The sequence below is a fragment of the Neovison vison genome, chromosome 11, assembly GCF_020171115.1.
Source record: "Neovison vison isolate M4711 chromosome 11, ASM_NN_V1, whole genome shotgun sequence".
NCBI lineage: Eukaryota > Metazoa > Chordata > Mammalia > Carnivora > Mustelidae > Neogale > Neogale vison.
This window is the reverse complement of record NC_058101.1, coordinates 12,767,421-12,785,211: the sequence shown is the minus strand read 5'-3', so window position 1 is coordinate 12,785,211 and position 17,791 is coordinate 12,767,421. Positions and strand designations below refer to the sequence as shown.

Genomic DNA, 17,791 nt, shown 5'->3' with positions numbered 1-17,791 from the left:
AAGTATGATCATGATTCTATTTTATTTGCTATGCCCTTATGTACAAAGAACATACACAAATAAGAATTACTATATTGGGTGAGAGCAGTGTCCATCTTTCTTACTAGCTTATTTATGGCTGTAGTTCCAAGAGATATTTTGTAGAAAAGCATGCTGTTCAACCTATAGTAAGTATTCTTACCATGTTTCATTTAGACAACAAATAGGTATTGCTTAAATTGAAGTAGGGATTTGGGGTAAATTTCCAGATGAAGAGGCATGAGAAGATAGTCTAGGAAGAGTGAACAACAAGCAGTGCTTAAAGAATGGCCAGCAATTCAATTTTATTGCAGCAAACTATGTGTCATGGATTGGCCAAAGATGAAACTGGACAGTATAATGGCTAATTTTAAGTGTTAGCTTTGGCTAGGCTATATTGCCAAGTTGTTTAGTCAAACACAAGTCTACACATTGTTGTGAAGTATTCTGTAGCTCTAATCAACATTTATAATCAGTTGACTTTAAGATGTAAGTGGGTGGGCTTCAACCAATCATTTGAAGGACTTAAGAGCTAAAACTGAGCTTTTAATGAGAAGAAAAAAATTCTGCCTTGGGAGTAGAAATCCTGCCCGAGTTTCCAGCTTTATCAACCATAGAATTGTGTGAAGCAATTCTGTTAAATAAAAATCTATCTTAGATACATAGATCCCATGGTTTTATATCTATATATATATTTCTATGCCTAGCTAGCTAGCTATCCATTGAGAGAGAAAGGAGAGAAACAGAGAGGGGAGGATTAAGAGGAAATAGAGAGAGAAAGAGGTATCCTATTGTTTGTTTCCTTGGAAAATCCTCTTCCTCTGTTGTTACACAAAGGTGTTTATATTTTGTCTTAAATATTGAGGCTCCTTCAAGGGTGACTGGAGGACAGCCTTTACCAAAATCACCTGGAAGTGCTTACTAAATATGCAGAAAATTATATCCTACAATCCTACAATCTCAGATCTAGTTAATTCAAACTCCTGAAAGCATCTGTGAATTTGCAATTTAACGTTTAGTGATGAAGATTTTTGCAAAACTATAGGCTATCTTCACAACAAAATTGGAAAACTTTAATCTAGCCAGGCCTATCACCAGGGCATTCAGATTAGAAGTGGCATTGAAGGGGTGCCTGGGTGGCTCAGTCAGTGAACCAATTGCCTTCAGGTCATGATCCAGGGTCCTGGGATGGAGCCCTGCTTTGGGCTCCCTGCTCTGCAGTGGGAGCCTGCTTCTGCTTCTCCCTCTTCCTCTGTCCCTCCCCATTGCTCACACTTGCATGCTCTCCCTCTGTCTCTCTAGTGTGTTCTCTCTCAAATTAAAAAAAAAATGAAATCTGGGGTGCCTGGGTGGCTCAGTGGGTTAAAGCCTCTGCCTTTGGCTCGGGTCAGGATCCCGGGGTCCTGGGATCGAGCCCCACGTCGGGCTCCCTGCTAAGCAGGGAGCCTGCTTCCTCCTCTCTCTCTGCCTGCCTCTCAGCCTACTTGTGATCTCTCTCTGTCAAATCAGTAAATAAAATCCTTAAAAAAATGAACTCTTAGAAAAAAGAAAGAAGGGGCATTGGAGAGGAATCTATTTGATGTATTGGATCGCAGATAAAAATAAATTGGATTGATGCTCTCAGGAGAACAAGTTTTTGTATCTGATTTTTTAAAAATATACATCCCCTGTTGATTTTTTTTCCTCTCTCTTTGAAAACTATTTCATACTTCTTTTTTCCTCAAACCTCCAGTACCTTTTATCCCATCCTCAATCTGAGCTGACTTGGTCCACTGAGAAAATTAAAGGTGTCAGAAGAGAAGATTTATTACTCCATCACTTCTCATCTGTACCCCACACTCTGCTTTTTCCTCACGTTTCTATAGGTAAATTGTACCTCCGTCTTAAGACAACCTCTCCGTCACCTCATCTCATTCTCCAACCTGCTTCTAATCTATGTTCCAGCCATTTCATACTACTCAGACTTCCATGGACAACTAAACTCCTTCATACCTTCATGTCCTTACACATACTCTGATTCTTCTGCCTAAAGTGTCCACCTCAAGTCTACCCATTGAGCTCCCACTCAGACTTTATCACTAAACTCTGTCTTCTCCTCCTTATTGAGGTCTCCCATGGCTCACCCTAATACGATCTACACTGAGGTATTTTGTATTTTTACATGGCAATCTTTTCACCTCTAATGGAAGCCATGCTATTGTCTGGCCCAAGTCATTAATTATTGTTGGTGTTGTTACTGTTTTATACCTAGGCCATATTGTGGGGTCTAGTACATCATAGATAGTGTTTGTTGAAGCAGAGAATAAATGAAGCCAAGGGCTATTGAGGACAACTAGGTTATGAAGGATATATAGATCAGAGGGATACAAATTATGGAAAGCCTTTAGTTCTAATCAAAAGAGTTTTTTACTTTATCTGGTGGAAATGACTGACATGAGTATACGCAGTGCTTAGGGAGATGAATCTGCAGTCTGCGTAATGATGATTTAAAGAAGGGAGAAAAATAAAAGGAGGACCAATGAGCACAGAGGCAAATATAATCAATGGGAATGGAGAGATGGCATCCTGGGTTGTGGTAGTAAGAAAAGAAACAAAGTGATGAATTTGAGAACATTTACAGTAGGATATTTGTCAGAATGTGGTAATTAATTAGCTGTCATGGTAAAGGATAAGGATATGTCAAAGATGACACAAGATTTTATCTTGAGAAGTAAAAAGAAGTCAATTAAAGTGTAGGAGAGGTAACTCGGGGAAAAAATGTTAAATATTTTATATCTGAAATTTAAGAGACCTTTAAATTTCCAGTATACAAATGGATATGTCGGACTGATAGTTAACTGAGTGAGGCACCATAGTTGGGGTTAACTTAGGAGTCACCCCAAAACAGGGAACAAACAAAGCTGTGAAACTGGACTAGTAAATTCAGTGCTTGTTATATAGCGTACAGTATTGACATTTCTCTTCTTGAGGCAAACGTTTGTTTTCATTCTAACTACAACTAATTTACCTCCATTTTTTCATGCCTTACCTGATTTTCATAGTCTCATTGTTTGACATCACTCAAAAGACTTTAAATTTTCAACATATGTTTCTTAAGTATAAAAATTTAAGACTTGTCCACCTTTCAGGGATGGGTAAGTACTTACTTCATCTTCTAGGCATTCAGCTCCACCAAGATGACTTTGCTGTCCACTTCATTCTTTAATCTTTGCTCCACACCCTTTCCTTACTTTTCTGCTCCCATAAATTGGCATTGATTACTTTTCTTTTCTTAAAAGTCTCTTAACTGGGGATATATTTATATATTTCTTGTTTTGTCTAGTTTTATTTTGAAATTTTTAGATCAGGACAGAACTTCATATAGATTTGGGCAAAGTTTTTTTTTTTTTTTTTTTATCTTTACAATTTGTTTTAGGGCTGGTATTCTTAGAAGAACAGAAATAAATCTAAATATATTAAATGTGATCAAGTAAGATATCTTAGAATTCATCCAGACACTATGGCTTGAAAGAAGACTGAAATATCTTCCTAATTTTCATTTGTCTTTCATCAAAAATGCTGTAGAATTTTATAGTTACATTCCCTATCCTCTTTTTCCATTTTGATTATTGCTTGTCATGCAGCTCAGATGTTTCCCTCAGATGCAGCTACCATTAACTGATAACCTAAAGATCTTACACACCATTACACAGATTAAATATCTGTTTAAAAATGACAGACTTCCCACAGAGAAAAATCACTCAACTATTTACCCAATATTTCTGGTACTCCATACTATAAATTCATTTGAGAAACCACATAAGGGAGATTACTAGAAGAGGATATAGAATATCTATTGTATCTTGCCATAAAAAATAATAACAAAAAAACAACAACAAACTCTTGTCCATGAAATCTTAATGCCAGCTTGGCAAGGATCTAAAACACCACTTTCTCCTGAGAATTTTTCCATTTTGTCCTAGAGAACTACTCTAAGAAAACAATTGAAATTGATAAAATATGGCATTGAAGTCTTTACTTCTACTTCTAGTGTACCTTTTCTTCTCTTGTCCATTCATTATTTAGCCACTCATATGCAACCACAAGATTGCTCAAGGTCTCCTCAAAAGCACCTGCAGAAACAACTATGTTTCCAAATACCCCCAAGCTCTTCCGGCAAAATAATGCCTCAGTCTGTGGGCATAATTTAACCACTAAATTATGGTTGAACCTTTCCTAAGTAACTAGGAGTACTTGGAAACAATGGATTAATCCTTTGAAATATTTCAGGTGAAGACTTTACACAAGTGTTAAAATGTTGAAGGAGAAGAAGATGCCCTATTTAAAAAAAAACAAAAAAAAGAAACACATCCATCCAGCATAAAAATGATGTCTATCTTATAAGCAAAACAACAAAATAATCATCTGTTTACTTTCCACTTATTGAATGTGTATGATCACCCTTTCCTTTACTGATAGATCAGAAATGCAGCTAATAAGAAAACATCGGAATTATAAATAATATATCTAATAAAGAATTTGCACAACAGTAAATTACTTATTTTAGTTCAAAAAATGTCCTTAGTATATTCCATCACAGAGAGTATGCTCTTTCTAATCACATTTTTACATGAGTAGTGATATTGTAAATTATATGTGTGTGTGTATGTCATAAAGGGTTAATAAATTGACCAAAGATGCAAATTTTTAGAGAAATATTTGTATGAAGTCTGCATTTATATTTTACTGTTATCTGAACATTAAATATTTCATAGCTGGTTCACTTTATTTTGTATATTTTGATGAAAATGTCTTATAGGTTGAAACTGTCTTTTTTTTAAATGGCATTGGGGTGCCTGGGTGGCTCAGTGAGTTAAGGCTTTGGCTCAGATCATAATCCCAAGGTCCTGGGATGGGGCCCCGCACCAGGCTCCCTGCTCAGTGAAGTCTGCTTCTCCCTCGCCCGCTGCTCCAACCCCTGCTCGTGCCTCGCTCTCTCTGTCTCAAATAAATAAATAAAACCTTTAAAAATATAAGTAAATAAAATGGCATTAATAATCACTGTTCACTTAACGTAATAATTATCTTGTTAGATACTTCAAAAATAAATAGCACATGTCCATACCTGATTTTCTTCTAGTTCATGAACATTTTACAGATAAAAATGCATGGTTTATAAATGATTCTATAAGAAACGCCTATGAAGCAATGGTACTGTGAGATTCAAGCAGTTTAGAAAGTACAAGATATTCAGCAAATACAAAGGAGTCATCATCATTATCACCACCCATAACAATTTAACATTTAACAGTTTAACATTTGATTTATGAGAGAATTTTTCCCTCTGCTTCCTTCTTTGTATTTTACACCAGTCACACAGTCATTTGTCGTTCTCAGGATGTTAAGCTGCTTGTCACCCTTCTGAAGCATTCTCCAAAGCATGACATAAAACTACAGATCCAGACTCAAAAGCATATGTGTTACAGGGGCGTCTCCATGCAGAAAGTCCAAAATGCTGTAGAAAAAATTACAAATCCCCCTCTGAACTCAGTTACTTTACTGCAACCCTTGGGTGGGAGTCATACTGGGGAAACAGTTAATTCTAATTATGTCTAATTAGAATTTTGGGCAAGGTAATGTCCACTTACCTATACATAATGTGCTGATATAATTTAGGCTGTTGATGTTAGTAAGATAAAGGAAACTTCTGCACTTCTTTTGTCCTGGTCAGTGGTTCTCAGGTAAATGTGCTAACCACAATGATACTTGGGATTTTAAGGGTTGGGTGCAAAAGCATCAAGCAATTAAAAGGAAACTAGTTTAACAAGTGTTGATGACATCTATGGAACTGTGGTTTAAAGGAAGAAATGAAAATTCCCTTTGAGTTGAAGATTTAGAAAAAGAATAGACACAACTTGCATTGGTTGCCTGAGAGGTCCACCCAGGAAATACCAGCGCAGATTGGTGAATCAGTGCCCTGACTCAGATCCCATCCAGCCCTTTCATGGAGAAGAACTCCTCCTCAGTGAAACCAGCTGAATCCACCAGAGCAGTCTCTGACAAATGACTTAAATATACAATATTTTTTTAGTATGAAAATTCTGCTACAGCATTACTCCTTTGAAATGTGCTTAGTCTAAAAATTCTCACTGGGAATATATACATAGTATTGTAAAAAAAAATGGATTTACACTATATGTAATTAACTGAGTTTAAATTAAAAAAAACAAAAAAATGAAGTGTTAAACTATGTTAATATATTACCTACTTAAAAATACATTTGCATTTTTAAAAAAATAGATATGTCATCATGATTGAAAATAAAAAAGAAATGGATTTGTAGGTGGAGATATGTTTTAGTGTAAGAAATACCAGCTCTCTTTTGCTAATTGTTCATGGGAAATGGTACTAATTAATCTAGTCAAGAGTTGTTTTACTGGGGGCACCTTGGGTGGCTCAGAAGTTAAGCCTCTGCCTTCGGCTCAGGTCATGATCTCAGGGTCTTGGGATCAAGCCCCACAACAGGCTCTCTGCTCTGCAGGGAGCCAGCTTCCCCCTCTCTCTCTGCCTGCCTCTCTGCCTACTTGTGATCCCTTTCTCTCTGTCAAGTAAATAAATCTTAAAAAAAAAAAAAAAAAAAGAGTTGTTTTACTGGGACACCTGTCTGCCTCAGGTCATGATCCCAGGGTCCTGGGATTGAGTCCCACATGGGGGGGGGGGGTTTCCTTGCTCAGCAGGGAGCCTGCTTCTCTCTCTGCCTTTGCCTGCCTCTCTGCCTGCGTATGCTTGCTTGCTCTCTCTCTCTCTGACAAATAAATAAATACAATCTTAAAAAAAAAGTCTTTTAAAAAAAGGAGTTGTTTTACTAAATGAATATGAATTAAGTTTTTAGGTGACATCAAATTCTTATAAAAACAAAAAATCAGGAGGTCGCTAAGATATTTTGGATACAAATATCTGGATCTTTAGCGCCATCTTTCTTATTTTTAACTATCTATTCATTCCATTCATTCATTTGATTAATATTTGTGGTAAACTTCCTGAGATTTACATTATTGTTCCTAGTAGTGGAAATACAAAAAGGGACATAATAAAGTTCCTGCCTTCACGGTGTTATACTTTAAAGAGAAAAACAGGCAAACACTCAAGAAAATAGTAAATGCATAATTTAATATGAGACATGTCGTAATGAAAAGGAAGCAGAGTAACTGGGTAGAGATTGGCGAGTGTGTTGAGGGGTACAGAGTGGCTTTCTTCAGGTGGTCACGAAAGGCCTCTCAGAGGAGGAGGCTGTTGAACAGAGAATGGATTATAATATTAATTAGCATGACTCATCTTCCTAAAATAGATATTCATGACATTTCTCTATTTAAAATCTTCAAAACTTTCAGTCGCTTTCAGAATAAAATATAAAGTTCTCTGGTTGATATTCAAGGATCTTCAGGACGTCATCTCTTTTTATTTATGTTGTTCCATGGTAGTTTGGTGAAACAAAGGGCATAAAATAATCTGAACTTCAGCTTTCTTACAGGTAAAAATGCAAGCTAAAGATGTCCTTCTTGTTAGGTGCTATATCATCTGAGGCCATGTATACCAAGTGCTCAGCACAATATCCAGGACATTGTATTATCTTAACGATGACTCTGCCTAAAGTATGACTTTAGTTGAGCCATTTCTCACGGTTCTGTTCCTTGCATGGCAAGTGCTTTCCTACATTCATGCTTTTATTCATGCTGTTTAATACTCTCAGAATTTGTCATTTCTACCCATTCAATGTTTATTATGCTTCATGGTCCAAATTAATTGCCACTTTCTTTATGAAGCTTTCCCTGTAAAGCATTCTCTTTGATCTCTTTTTTCTGGTTTCTAATATTTACAGTCATTAGTACTTTTATAAATTATAAAATTAGCAATTTTAGATTTAATTATCTGCTATGTTGTATTGATTTCTATTTCAATATATCCTGTGGATGGTAAGATTTGGTAACATATGGGCTCCCATATGTTCATGGTAGGAGTTAGAATCAAGACAAAAACTTTAGAGGGAGCATCTGTTTAATTTTACAGCTATATCCCCTGTAATTAACAGTTTCACTTCTAGGTATCCACCTAGATTTCTATCCTGGCATAGGTAATTAAACAGGAATATATGAAGATGTTTATTGCAAAATTTACAATAGCAAAAAAATGGAAACAAATTATTAATTGATAGAGGAATGGTTAAATAAGCTATGGCATATCAATATTCTGAAATGTTATTCAGGTGTTAAATGAGGTTATAGTAAATATGGTGGATTGACTTAATCATGCTTCATTCTAGGTCCCTTTTTCTGCTGCAGAGATTGGAAAACTAAAAATGACATCTTCCAGGCTCCTTTGCAGTTAGGATTCTGGCTGCAGTTTAAGTTCTGTCAGCTAGATGCACTCTGGAAAATAGTATTGAGGTTCCTTAAGATGATAAAACAGAGCCACCCTATGACCCAACAATTGCACTACTGGGTATTTACCCCAAAGATACAGATTTAGTGAAAAGAAGGGGCACCTGCACCCTGATGTTCATAGCAGCAATGTAAAGAGCCTTCAGCAGATGAATGGATGAAGAAAATGTGGTTTATATATACAGTGGAATATTACTCAGCCATCGAAAAAGATGAATATCTATCATTTTACATTAACATGGAAAGAACTGGAAGGTATTGTGCTAAGGGAAATAAGTTAATCAGAGAAAGATGATTATATGGTTTCAGTCATATATGGAACATAAGGAATAGTTCAGAGGACAACAAAGGAAGCGAGGGGAAAATGGTAGGGGAAGAAATCAGAGAGGGAGACAAACCGTATGAGACTCTTGACTCTGGGAAACAGATGGTTGCTGGAGGGGAGGTGGGCAGGGCAGATGGGGTACTGGGTGATGGGCATTAGGGAGGGCACATGATGTGATGAGCCCTGGGTGTTATATGCAACTAGTGAATCATTGAACGTTATACCAAAAACTAATGATGTAAAAGAAAAAAAAAAAAAAAAACAGAAGAGAGAAGCATGTCAGATGCCTTCTAAAGCAGAAATGAGGCCACTTGTGGATTTATGCTGGTTAAAGTTCATGGATATATGATATTTCCTCTAGCAGAATTTCACTGTCCACTCTTCAGATTTGGGGGAGCTAAGAAACAATTTTAGAGTAGGCAGAGACCCGACCAGCTTGTGGGTGTCAGGAGGCTACAGTGATGTTATCAATGTTTGTGCTCTTTTCTTTTCCTTCCTTCCTTCCTTCCTTCCCTCCTTCTTCCCTTCTTTCTTTCCTCCCTTCCTACTGCCTGCCTGCCTTTTTTTTTCTCTATTAATGAGTTTAATTAGTTGGTATAAGAAAACACACATGTATCTGCTATTTCTGTTAAAAAATGGAAATTTGTCTGTCACACTAAAATCTCCCCCAATACTCTATCATAGCCTTAGTCTCCCACATTCCTCCAAAAGTAACATCTGCCCTGAATTTTTCTTTCTTTTTTTAGTTGAAATATAATTAAAATACAGTGTTATATTAATTTAAGGTGTACAATATAGTGATTAAACAATTCTACACATCACTCAGTACTCATCATGATAAGTGTACTCTTGATCCCCTTCACCTATTTCACCTTTTTCCCACCCATCTCCCCTCTTGCAATCATTAGGTTGTTCTCTGAATTTGAGTCCTTTTTTGTTTATTGTGTTTCTTAAATTCCACATATGAGTGGAATTGTGTGGTATTTCTCTTTCTCTGACTAACTTATTTCACTTAGTGTAATACCCTCTAGCTCTGTCAATGTTGTTGCAAATGGCAATATATCATTCTTTTGGGGGGCTGAGTAATATTCCATTTTTAAAAATTGTATCTTCTTCCTTTTCCATTCATCTAAGGAGGGAATCTTGGGTGTCTTCCATATCTTGGTTATCATAAATAATGCTGCAATAAACTCAGGATTCCATACATCTTTTTTTTTTAAGATTTTATTTATTTATTTATTTGACAGAGAGAAATCACAAGTAGGCATAGAGGCAGGCAGAGAGATGGTAAAACGTCTGCCTTTGGCTCAAGTCATGATCTCCAGGACCTGGGATGGAGCTCCACATCAGGCTCCCAGCTCAGTGGAGAGTTGGCTTCTCCCTCTGCCTCTCCCCTTGCTCATGCTTTCTCTCTGTATCTTTCTATCTCAAATGAATAAATAAAATCTTAAAAAAAATATATTGAGTGAAAATATGAAATTCAGAATGATAATTCAATTATGATATGATAATTCATTAATACTTAAAAGAAATAGTAACTAATACTTCACATTTTAACTGGGTTTTAATAGATGTACTTAAATCCATGTGTTTATTTATGAAATGTTAAATAAATATATGAAAAGATCTGGAAGAATTCACAAATCAATGACTACTCCTGAGGAGAAGGATACAGACCAGAATTTAATATAGTGATTAAAGCAATTTTACCTTGACCAAAATGGGTTTATTTTTTCACAAAGATAATGTGTTAATACATTGGTTATGTAATTAATTTTTTAAAAATGTACTTGTTGAAGTGAAATTAGTTTGTCCTCAACATGATCTGAGTAGAGGAAAAGGTAGAATTAGCAATAAAATACAACTTCTCAGGTAGTCAGGGCCAAGTAAATATTGGCTAAAAATAAATCATATTTTTTGGCTTTGTAGGACTTTCCAGGATAAGATGATAGCTTGATGATAATAAGCTCCAAATCCATGAGAACACAGGAGAAAAAAATCTCATGAAGGTGTGAGCTATTTTTTATTTATTTATTTTTAAGATATTTTTTATTTATTTGACAGAGAGAGAGAGGTCACAAGTAGACAGAGAGGCAGGCAGAGAGAGAGGAGGTAGCTGACTCCCTGCTGAGCAGAGAGCCCGATGCAGGGCTCGATCCTAGGACCCTGGGATCATGACCTGAGCTGAAGACAGAGGCTTTAACCCACTGAGCCCCCCAGTTACCCATGTGAGCTATTTTTTGAAGAATGGAAGGAGTTCACTGGTGCAGGGGCAGGAGTCAGAGAAAGACATTCCAGGCAAAGAGTACATCATTTGGAAAGGTCCAGGATAGCATGTTTAAGAAATCTCAGGTAATGGTGTGATGGGAGAACAAATGAAATTTAAGGGCACAATGGGAAATAAAAAAGATGTCTCTAACAGCCAGATCCCAATAGTGCATTTCAGCATCATTCCTTTTGACATAATGATTACCTCCATTGAACCAACACAGGTCTGGGAATATAGAGATGGAAAAAAGGACTTTGATCTAGTAGGATATTCAGATGCACACACAGAAGTTTGGTCTAGTAGGATATTCAGATGCACACACAGAAGTTTTACAACTTGTGGAATGTGTTGTGACCAGGTGTATGCCTGGGTCAATCTGGAGCACCAGTGTGGGGATCTCGTGGGAGGCAACACCTGAGCTCTGTCTTGACTAAGGAATAGGAAGAGCGAATCAAGCTTTTTAGGGTTTTGTAAGTTATAATAAAAGAGTTTAGGTTTTATTCTCTGAGGAGGTTGAGACCAGTAGGATGTTAAGCAGGAGAGAGAGGACCTCCCAGACTAATTCTCCCTGATTGCTAAGACTTTGTCCCTGCTCTGATTGTGGCTTGGTTTGATTCCTCCTAATTCTCTTTCATCAAATGTCATGGGAGGAAAATGTGGGCACAATCTCTCATTACCTTGGCTAGTAATTCCTGCCTTGCTGAATCACTTTTTTGGAGATAAATGTGACTTAAAAAGAAATAACAAAGGCTTATAAAACCAGAGATGGCTATTTAATCGAATTCTTACATAATATGTACTCCCATGTTTAGTGAAAATAAAGTTTTTTTACACACCATGAGTGTCAACTATGACAAATTTTAAATGAAGACAATTAAATTTTTTGAAGAAACAACATATGAAAACATGACAGGATTATTTTCTTTTCATAATTAAATATAATAACTGTAGAGAACACAACATATTATAATAATACATAATTGTCTTGTCTGGAATCCTTTAACTATTTACTATAAATGGCAAATCTGAAATGTCCTTTAAATATCACTATGAAATGTTTCAAAAATAGCTTTTTTTAAAGCTTTCTCTTTCATTAAAATTATAAAAAAATGAAAACCAGTATCAAACCTTATTATTATTATCAAACCAAAATCAAACCTCAGTCACGAGCAGGCAATACTTAAGATACTCAACAAAACTTCTGACACAAGGGCCAAAAAACTAAGTTGTAATGTCAAGGAAGAGAAATTGTACTTCAGTTGCACTATCTGATGACAATTTCTTTTAAAAGCATAAATGGAGAATATAACTATTGTGGTGTGCTAGTAAGTGTTTAAAAAGTAAGTATTTAAAAATCAGTTCTCAGGGCCAGGGCTTTGGAGCTCATATGTAGCATTGGCCAGTTTCTATGGTGTAAATAACAACACCACGGCCAATTCAGAACTACCCACATTACACACCAAACATTAATTTGGGAAGGGGTGAGAAGTAGTACTCTAATATATGTATTTTTACCACACAGATAAAATAGAGTAAATAACTTCAAGACCCAAAGTACTAGTAGAATATAAAGTAACTAGGAAATGATGAGTTTTGGGTATTTCGTACTCTTAAGGTTTCAACTGTGGTGTGTTTCACAAATGACTAACATAGTTCCTGAAAATTTAACATTAAACTTGTACATCGGTGCAAGCTAGTTTCAGCTCACTGTTGCTGCACTTCTAAATATTGAAATTTGCAAAGATTTCACAAGTTTGGATATTTAAAAGGAATCCTAAGATTCCATGGGGAAAATACTTACATAAAGTTTACATAATGTACTCCATAGGGAATACTTACATAACATAAGCAAAGGATACTATATAGAAAGAGCTCAGGCGAGCAGGGGAGACCAAGAAATATTCAGGTGCAAGCTCCACTGTCCTTATTTACATATATAGATATTTTGTCTTCATATTGAACCACCAAAATATGATAATTTCAAGATCCAGCAGGGTCTTGGATCAGGAAACAAACTGGTCCACAGTTTGCAAGGAGATGTTTCTGATTTTAAACCTCATATAAATCTCACATAATCCTTTGGCCTTATGTTAGCCAAGAGTCAAACAACATATCCAGGCATTCCCAAAGATAAAGATAGACTTTTCCCAGTCCAGTTGTAAATTCTACACAAAATCCAGTAATTGAAATTACAAAGGATATTATTTCAAATATATCTTACTCTGAATGACCCAAGGTCTTTTTTTTTTTGGTAGATGTAGAAGACTGAGGAAATATGAAGAATTCTGTTTTGAAATGCTAATGTAAGTTGCCTATTAGATCATCAAGTAGAAATTTCAGAGACATGAAATTGGAGGTCCAAGTAGTCAAAGCAAAAGTTAATACATTAAGGAGTTCTCAGCCAGTAGTTAGTATTAAAAGGATGGGCTTGGATAGGATAATCTTGAGTATGAGTGTAAGTAAAGGAGAGAGCCCGGGGGCACACCAACATTCAGAGTTGAGGAAGAGGTAGAAGATCTAGCAGCAGAGACTGAGAAGGAATAGCTGATGACATAGAAAGATTACAAAAGAGTATTCTTGTTTTTTTTTTTCTGGAATCCAAGCAAAGAAAATGTTTTAAAGGGGTGCCTGAGTGGCTCAGTGGGTTAAAGCCTCCGCCTTCAGCTCACGTCATGATCTCAGGGTCCTGGGATCGAGCCCCGCCATCGGGCTCCCTGCTCAGCGGCGAGCTTGCTTCCTCCTCTCTCCCTCTCTGCCTGCCTCTCTGCCTACTTGTGATCTCTGTCAAATAAATAAATAAAATCTTTAAAAAAAATAAAATGTTTTAAAAATCAGACAGAGAAGGACAAATGCCATGTGGTTTTACTTATGTGAAATCTAAGAAACATAACAAATGAGCAAACAAAAAAACCAGAAACAGACTCATAAATACAGAAAACAAACTGGTGGTTGCTGGAGAGGAGGAGGGTATGGGGACAAGCAAAATGGTAGAAAAGGATTAAGAGGTACAAACTTCCATTTATAGAATAAATGTCACAGAGATGAAAGATACAGGATAGGGAATATAGTCAAAATATTGTCATTACTTTTTATATGGTGATAGGTGGTAACATTGTGGTAAGCATTTTATAATATATTTATAATTATAAATTATATACATAATAGATTTATACATATATATCTATACATAATATAGATTTAAAATATATTTATTATGTAAGTACTATAGCACTTATATATTTCATATATATCTCATATATATCCATATATCTCATATATATCTCATGTAATCTCATATATAACTGTCAAATCAATACATTATATTCCTAAACTAATATAAAATTATATGTCAACTATACTTCAGTGAAAAAATAAAGCAAAAAAAAGTGTTTTACTAGGGCATGATCAAGAGTACTAAATGCTATTGATAGGTTAAATAAGAGGAGGATTGATAATTGAGCCTTGGAGCTGGCAACAAGGAATATACTGATGACCTTGAGAGATATGGTTTTAAAGCAGTGTCTGAGTCAATATCTTGACTGGAATGAGTTTGAGAAAATAGAAGGAAAAGAGATGAAACGATACTTTCAACCATATTTGCAGAGAAATATGGCAGGAAGGAAATGTAGGGTTTAAAAATAAAAAAACTTTGTTTTTGTCTGGGAAATATTATAGAATTGCTGTGTCTATGGAAATGATCCAGTACAGAGGGTAAAACTGATGATATAAGAGGGGTAGGTGACAGTAAGAGAAACAAAGTCCTTGAGAAGATGAATGCAGAGAGGCTATCACAGGTGTAGAGTTTGGCCTTAGGTTGGTGTTAATCCAACAGTTGATCCACTGTAACGAAAGGACAGACAGATGACAGTAATAGCTAACAGCTCTTGCGTTTGCTATGTGTTTTAAGTGCATTACATTTGTTAACTTCTTCAAAACTCCATAATAACATGGTGAAGTAGATACACTCTTATCCCCATGTCAGATCAAGGAAAACATGATATGGTGATGTCTAACCATTTGTCTGAGGTCATACATCTAGTAAGCGGCAAAGCTATGGTTTGAACACAGGCCGTTTAGCTCCAGAGTTTACTTGCCTATATTGCCCTTCAAGAAACAAGTAGATTGATGGATTTTTATGGTAAGTGCTAGTAGGAACTCTCATCTGATTCCTTCTTCTTTCTTGGTGAAATAATGGAGCAAAATTATCAGGTGAGTGTAAGGAGAAGAAACTGTTAAATTAACAACAAGGAGAGAAGGGTGAAGGAGTTACTTAGGAGAATGTTGAGAGGGTTTTCACTAGAGTGCAAAAGGATTTTCTGGGAGTTTTAAGGACCTATTTGAGATTTGGGATCATGATTTTAAAGTGAGACTAGTGAGCATGGTGTGCCTTTTTCTCCAACTGCTGTCACCAAACAGGATTATATACCAAAAAGTTAAGAATGGAGTATAACCAAGATGTGGTTTGGGCAGGCTGGCTGGTGAATAGAGAAGGAAGCAAGGGCAGTAGAGACATGGGTCATGGTTGACTATAGTATTTAAACTCACTAAGGAAAACATTAAGATATTTGTGAGTTTCAAGAAAAATTCCAGTCAAGGGAATAGAATTTCCAGTAGGCTTTGGACTGTTAGGTCTATATCTAAGACTAAATAGAAAATATAAATTTAAAATAATTCTCAATACTTTGCATCATATATATATAAATTATACATATAATTATACATCATACATATAAATTATACATATAATTCATATATATATAATTTATATATATATAGATATTTTAAAGATTTTATTTATTTTTTTGACAGAGAGAGAGATCACAAGTAGGCAGAGAGGTAGGCAGAAAGAGAGGGAGAAGCAGGCTCCCCGCTGAACAGAAAGTGGGGCTTGACCAGGAGCCTGAGATCATGACCTGAGCTGAAGGCAGAGGCTTAACCCTCTGAGTCACACAGGCACCCCAATAATTTGCATCACTTTTTTTCTCTTTTATGAAAGTGTTTCCTAAATGCATCAATATGAAACTTTTCTAATTTTCATCTGCTGATAGTTTGGAGATATTTCTACTATAAATACAATCCCTGGCACACCTGGGTGGGTCAGTCAGTTAAGTTTCCAACTTGTGGTTTCAACTCAGTTCATGATCTCATGGATTGTGGGATCGAGCCCCAAGTCTGGGATCCATGCTCAATGTGGAGTCTGCTTGAGATTCAATCTCTCTCGCTCTCTGCCCCTCCCCCCATTCACAAATGCTCACACATTCTTTCTCTCTCTCAAATAAACAAACTTTAAAATAAATAAATAAATAGCAAATAAATAAATACAATCCTTGAAAAAGGAAGTCATTATTAATAGCTCTTTATTAAAGCTGAAGCTAGCTGGTTAATTTGAGGCTAGATAAAAGATGAAAACCCTGGGCATCTGGATGGCTCAGTGGGTTAAGCCTCTGCTTTTGGCTCAGGTCATGATCTCAGGGTCCTGGGATTGAGTCCTGCATCAGGCTCTCTGCTCAGGAGGGAGCCTGTTTCCCCATCTCTCTCTGCCTGTTTCTCTGCCTACTTGTGATCTCTCTCTGTCAAATAAATAAATAAAATCTTTAAAAAAAAATTTAAAAAAAAGATGAAAACCCTAACCCTACCCAATCAGTGCTAGGGTTCACTTAGTTCCAACTGATTTTCCCCTGTACAGACTGAGATCTATGGTCTATGGACCGACTGTCTGTGCCTCCTCAAAATTCATATGTTGAAACTCTAATCGCTGATATTATGGTTTTTGGAGATGCAGCCCTTACATCAGACACCAGTTCTGTTGGCACCTTAATCTTGGACTTCCTAACCCCAGGACTGTAAGAAATAAATGTATGTTGTTTAAGGCACTAAGGCTATGGTAATTTTTTAGCACCCTAAACTAAGACACCATGCTCATAATGCTGGTGAGGAAAGAAATAAGTTCACAGATATCTGGCTTCTGAATTAAGTATCTATAAGATGAAGAGATAGCTAGTAATACCTCTTACATCTCTTAGCAATGGAATTAAACTAAAGAAGCATATGTCTTTTTATCCCTCTACTTTGATAAATCCAATTGGCTTATAAAAGGATTCCTTCAGTTATCCTAGTTAAGCTCCTGACCCAAGGAAAAGGGTGAATATGCATTCGTTTCTTGCCAGGACACGTGTAATAGATTTTTAATCTTTCTTTGTGCTTTTCATTATGAACCTTCACTCCAACTCCAGTCCATTCTCCTCACCAAAGTTAAAGCAATCTTCTCAAAGTGTGATATTAGGTCATCTCACTCACACCTCTGCTTAGAAAACTCAAGGGGCCCCCACTGCAGTTAAAATAAAATCCAAGGTCTTTACAAAGTCTTACTTGACTGGATCCCCAGCCATGTCTTCGTATATTCCACCATCCTCACTTCCCTGCCCGGCTTCAGCCATGTTTGCCTCGCTTCCACCCACACGGTCACCTCATTTACTTCTCTCGAGGACTTAACGCTTGCTCCTTTAGGATTTCTCTTTCTCCCAGTTGTTTTATATGTTTTGCCTCTTCAGGTACAGTTCAAATGCTACTGTCTTGGAAAAGTTGTTCAGACTGTCCAGTCTCAAGCACCCTTCAGCTTCCCCACTATTTCCTATCCTATTTTTGTTTTCTTCATTACATTTATCACAACCCAGAATCCTCTAATGTATATGCTTATTGCCCATCTTTGTCCACTGAATGCAGCATCTTTGAAAGAAGATACTGTGTCTATACCTGATATTC

General features: G+C 36.3%; 1 protein-coding gene across 1 annotated transcript in view; it reads right to left on the bottom strand.

Annotated features, from left to right (window-relative positions):
* Nucleotides 1–17,466, bottom strand: part of LOC122890172 (transmembrane protease serine 11B-like protein) — a 28,616-nt gene extending 11,150 nt beyond the window's left edge. Inside the window, exon 1 of the mRNA XM_044225924.1 lies at nucleotides 17,399–17,466. Coding sequence (XP_044081859.1) covers nucleotides 17,399–17,466 — 68 coding nt within the window. The remainder of the gene's footprint in view (nucleotides 1–17,398) is intronic.
* Between the last annotated feature and the right edge of the window lie 325 nt (nucleotides 17,467–17,791).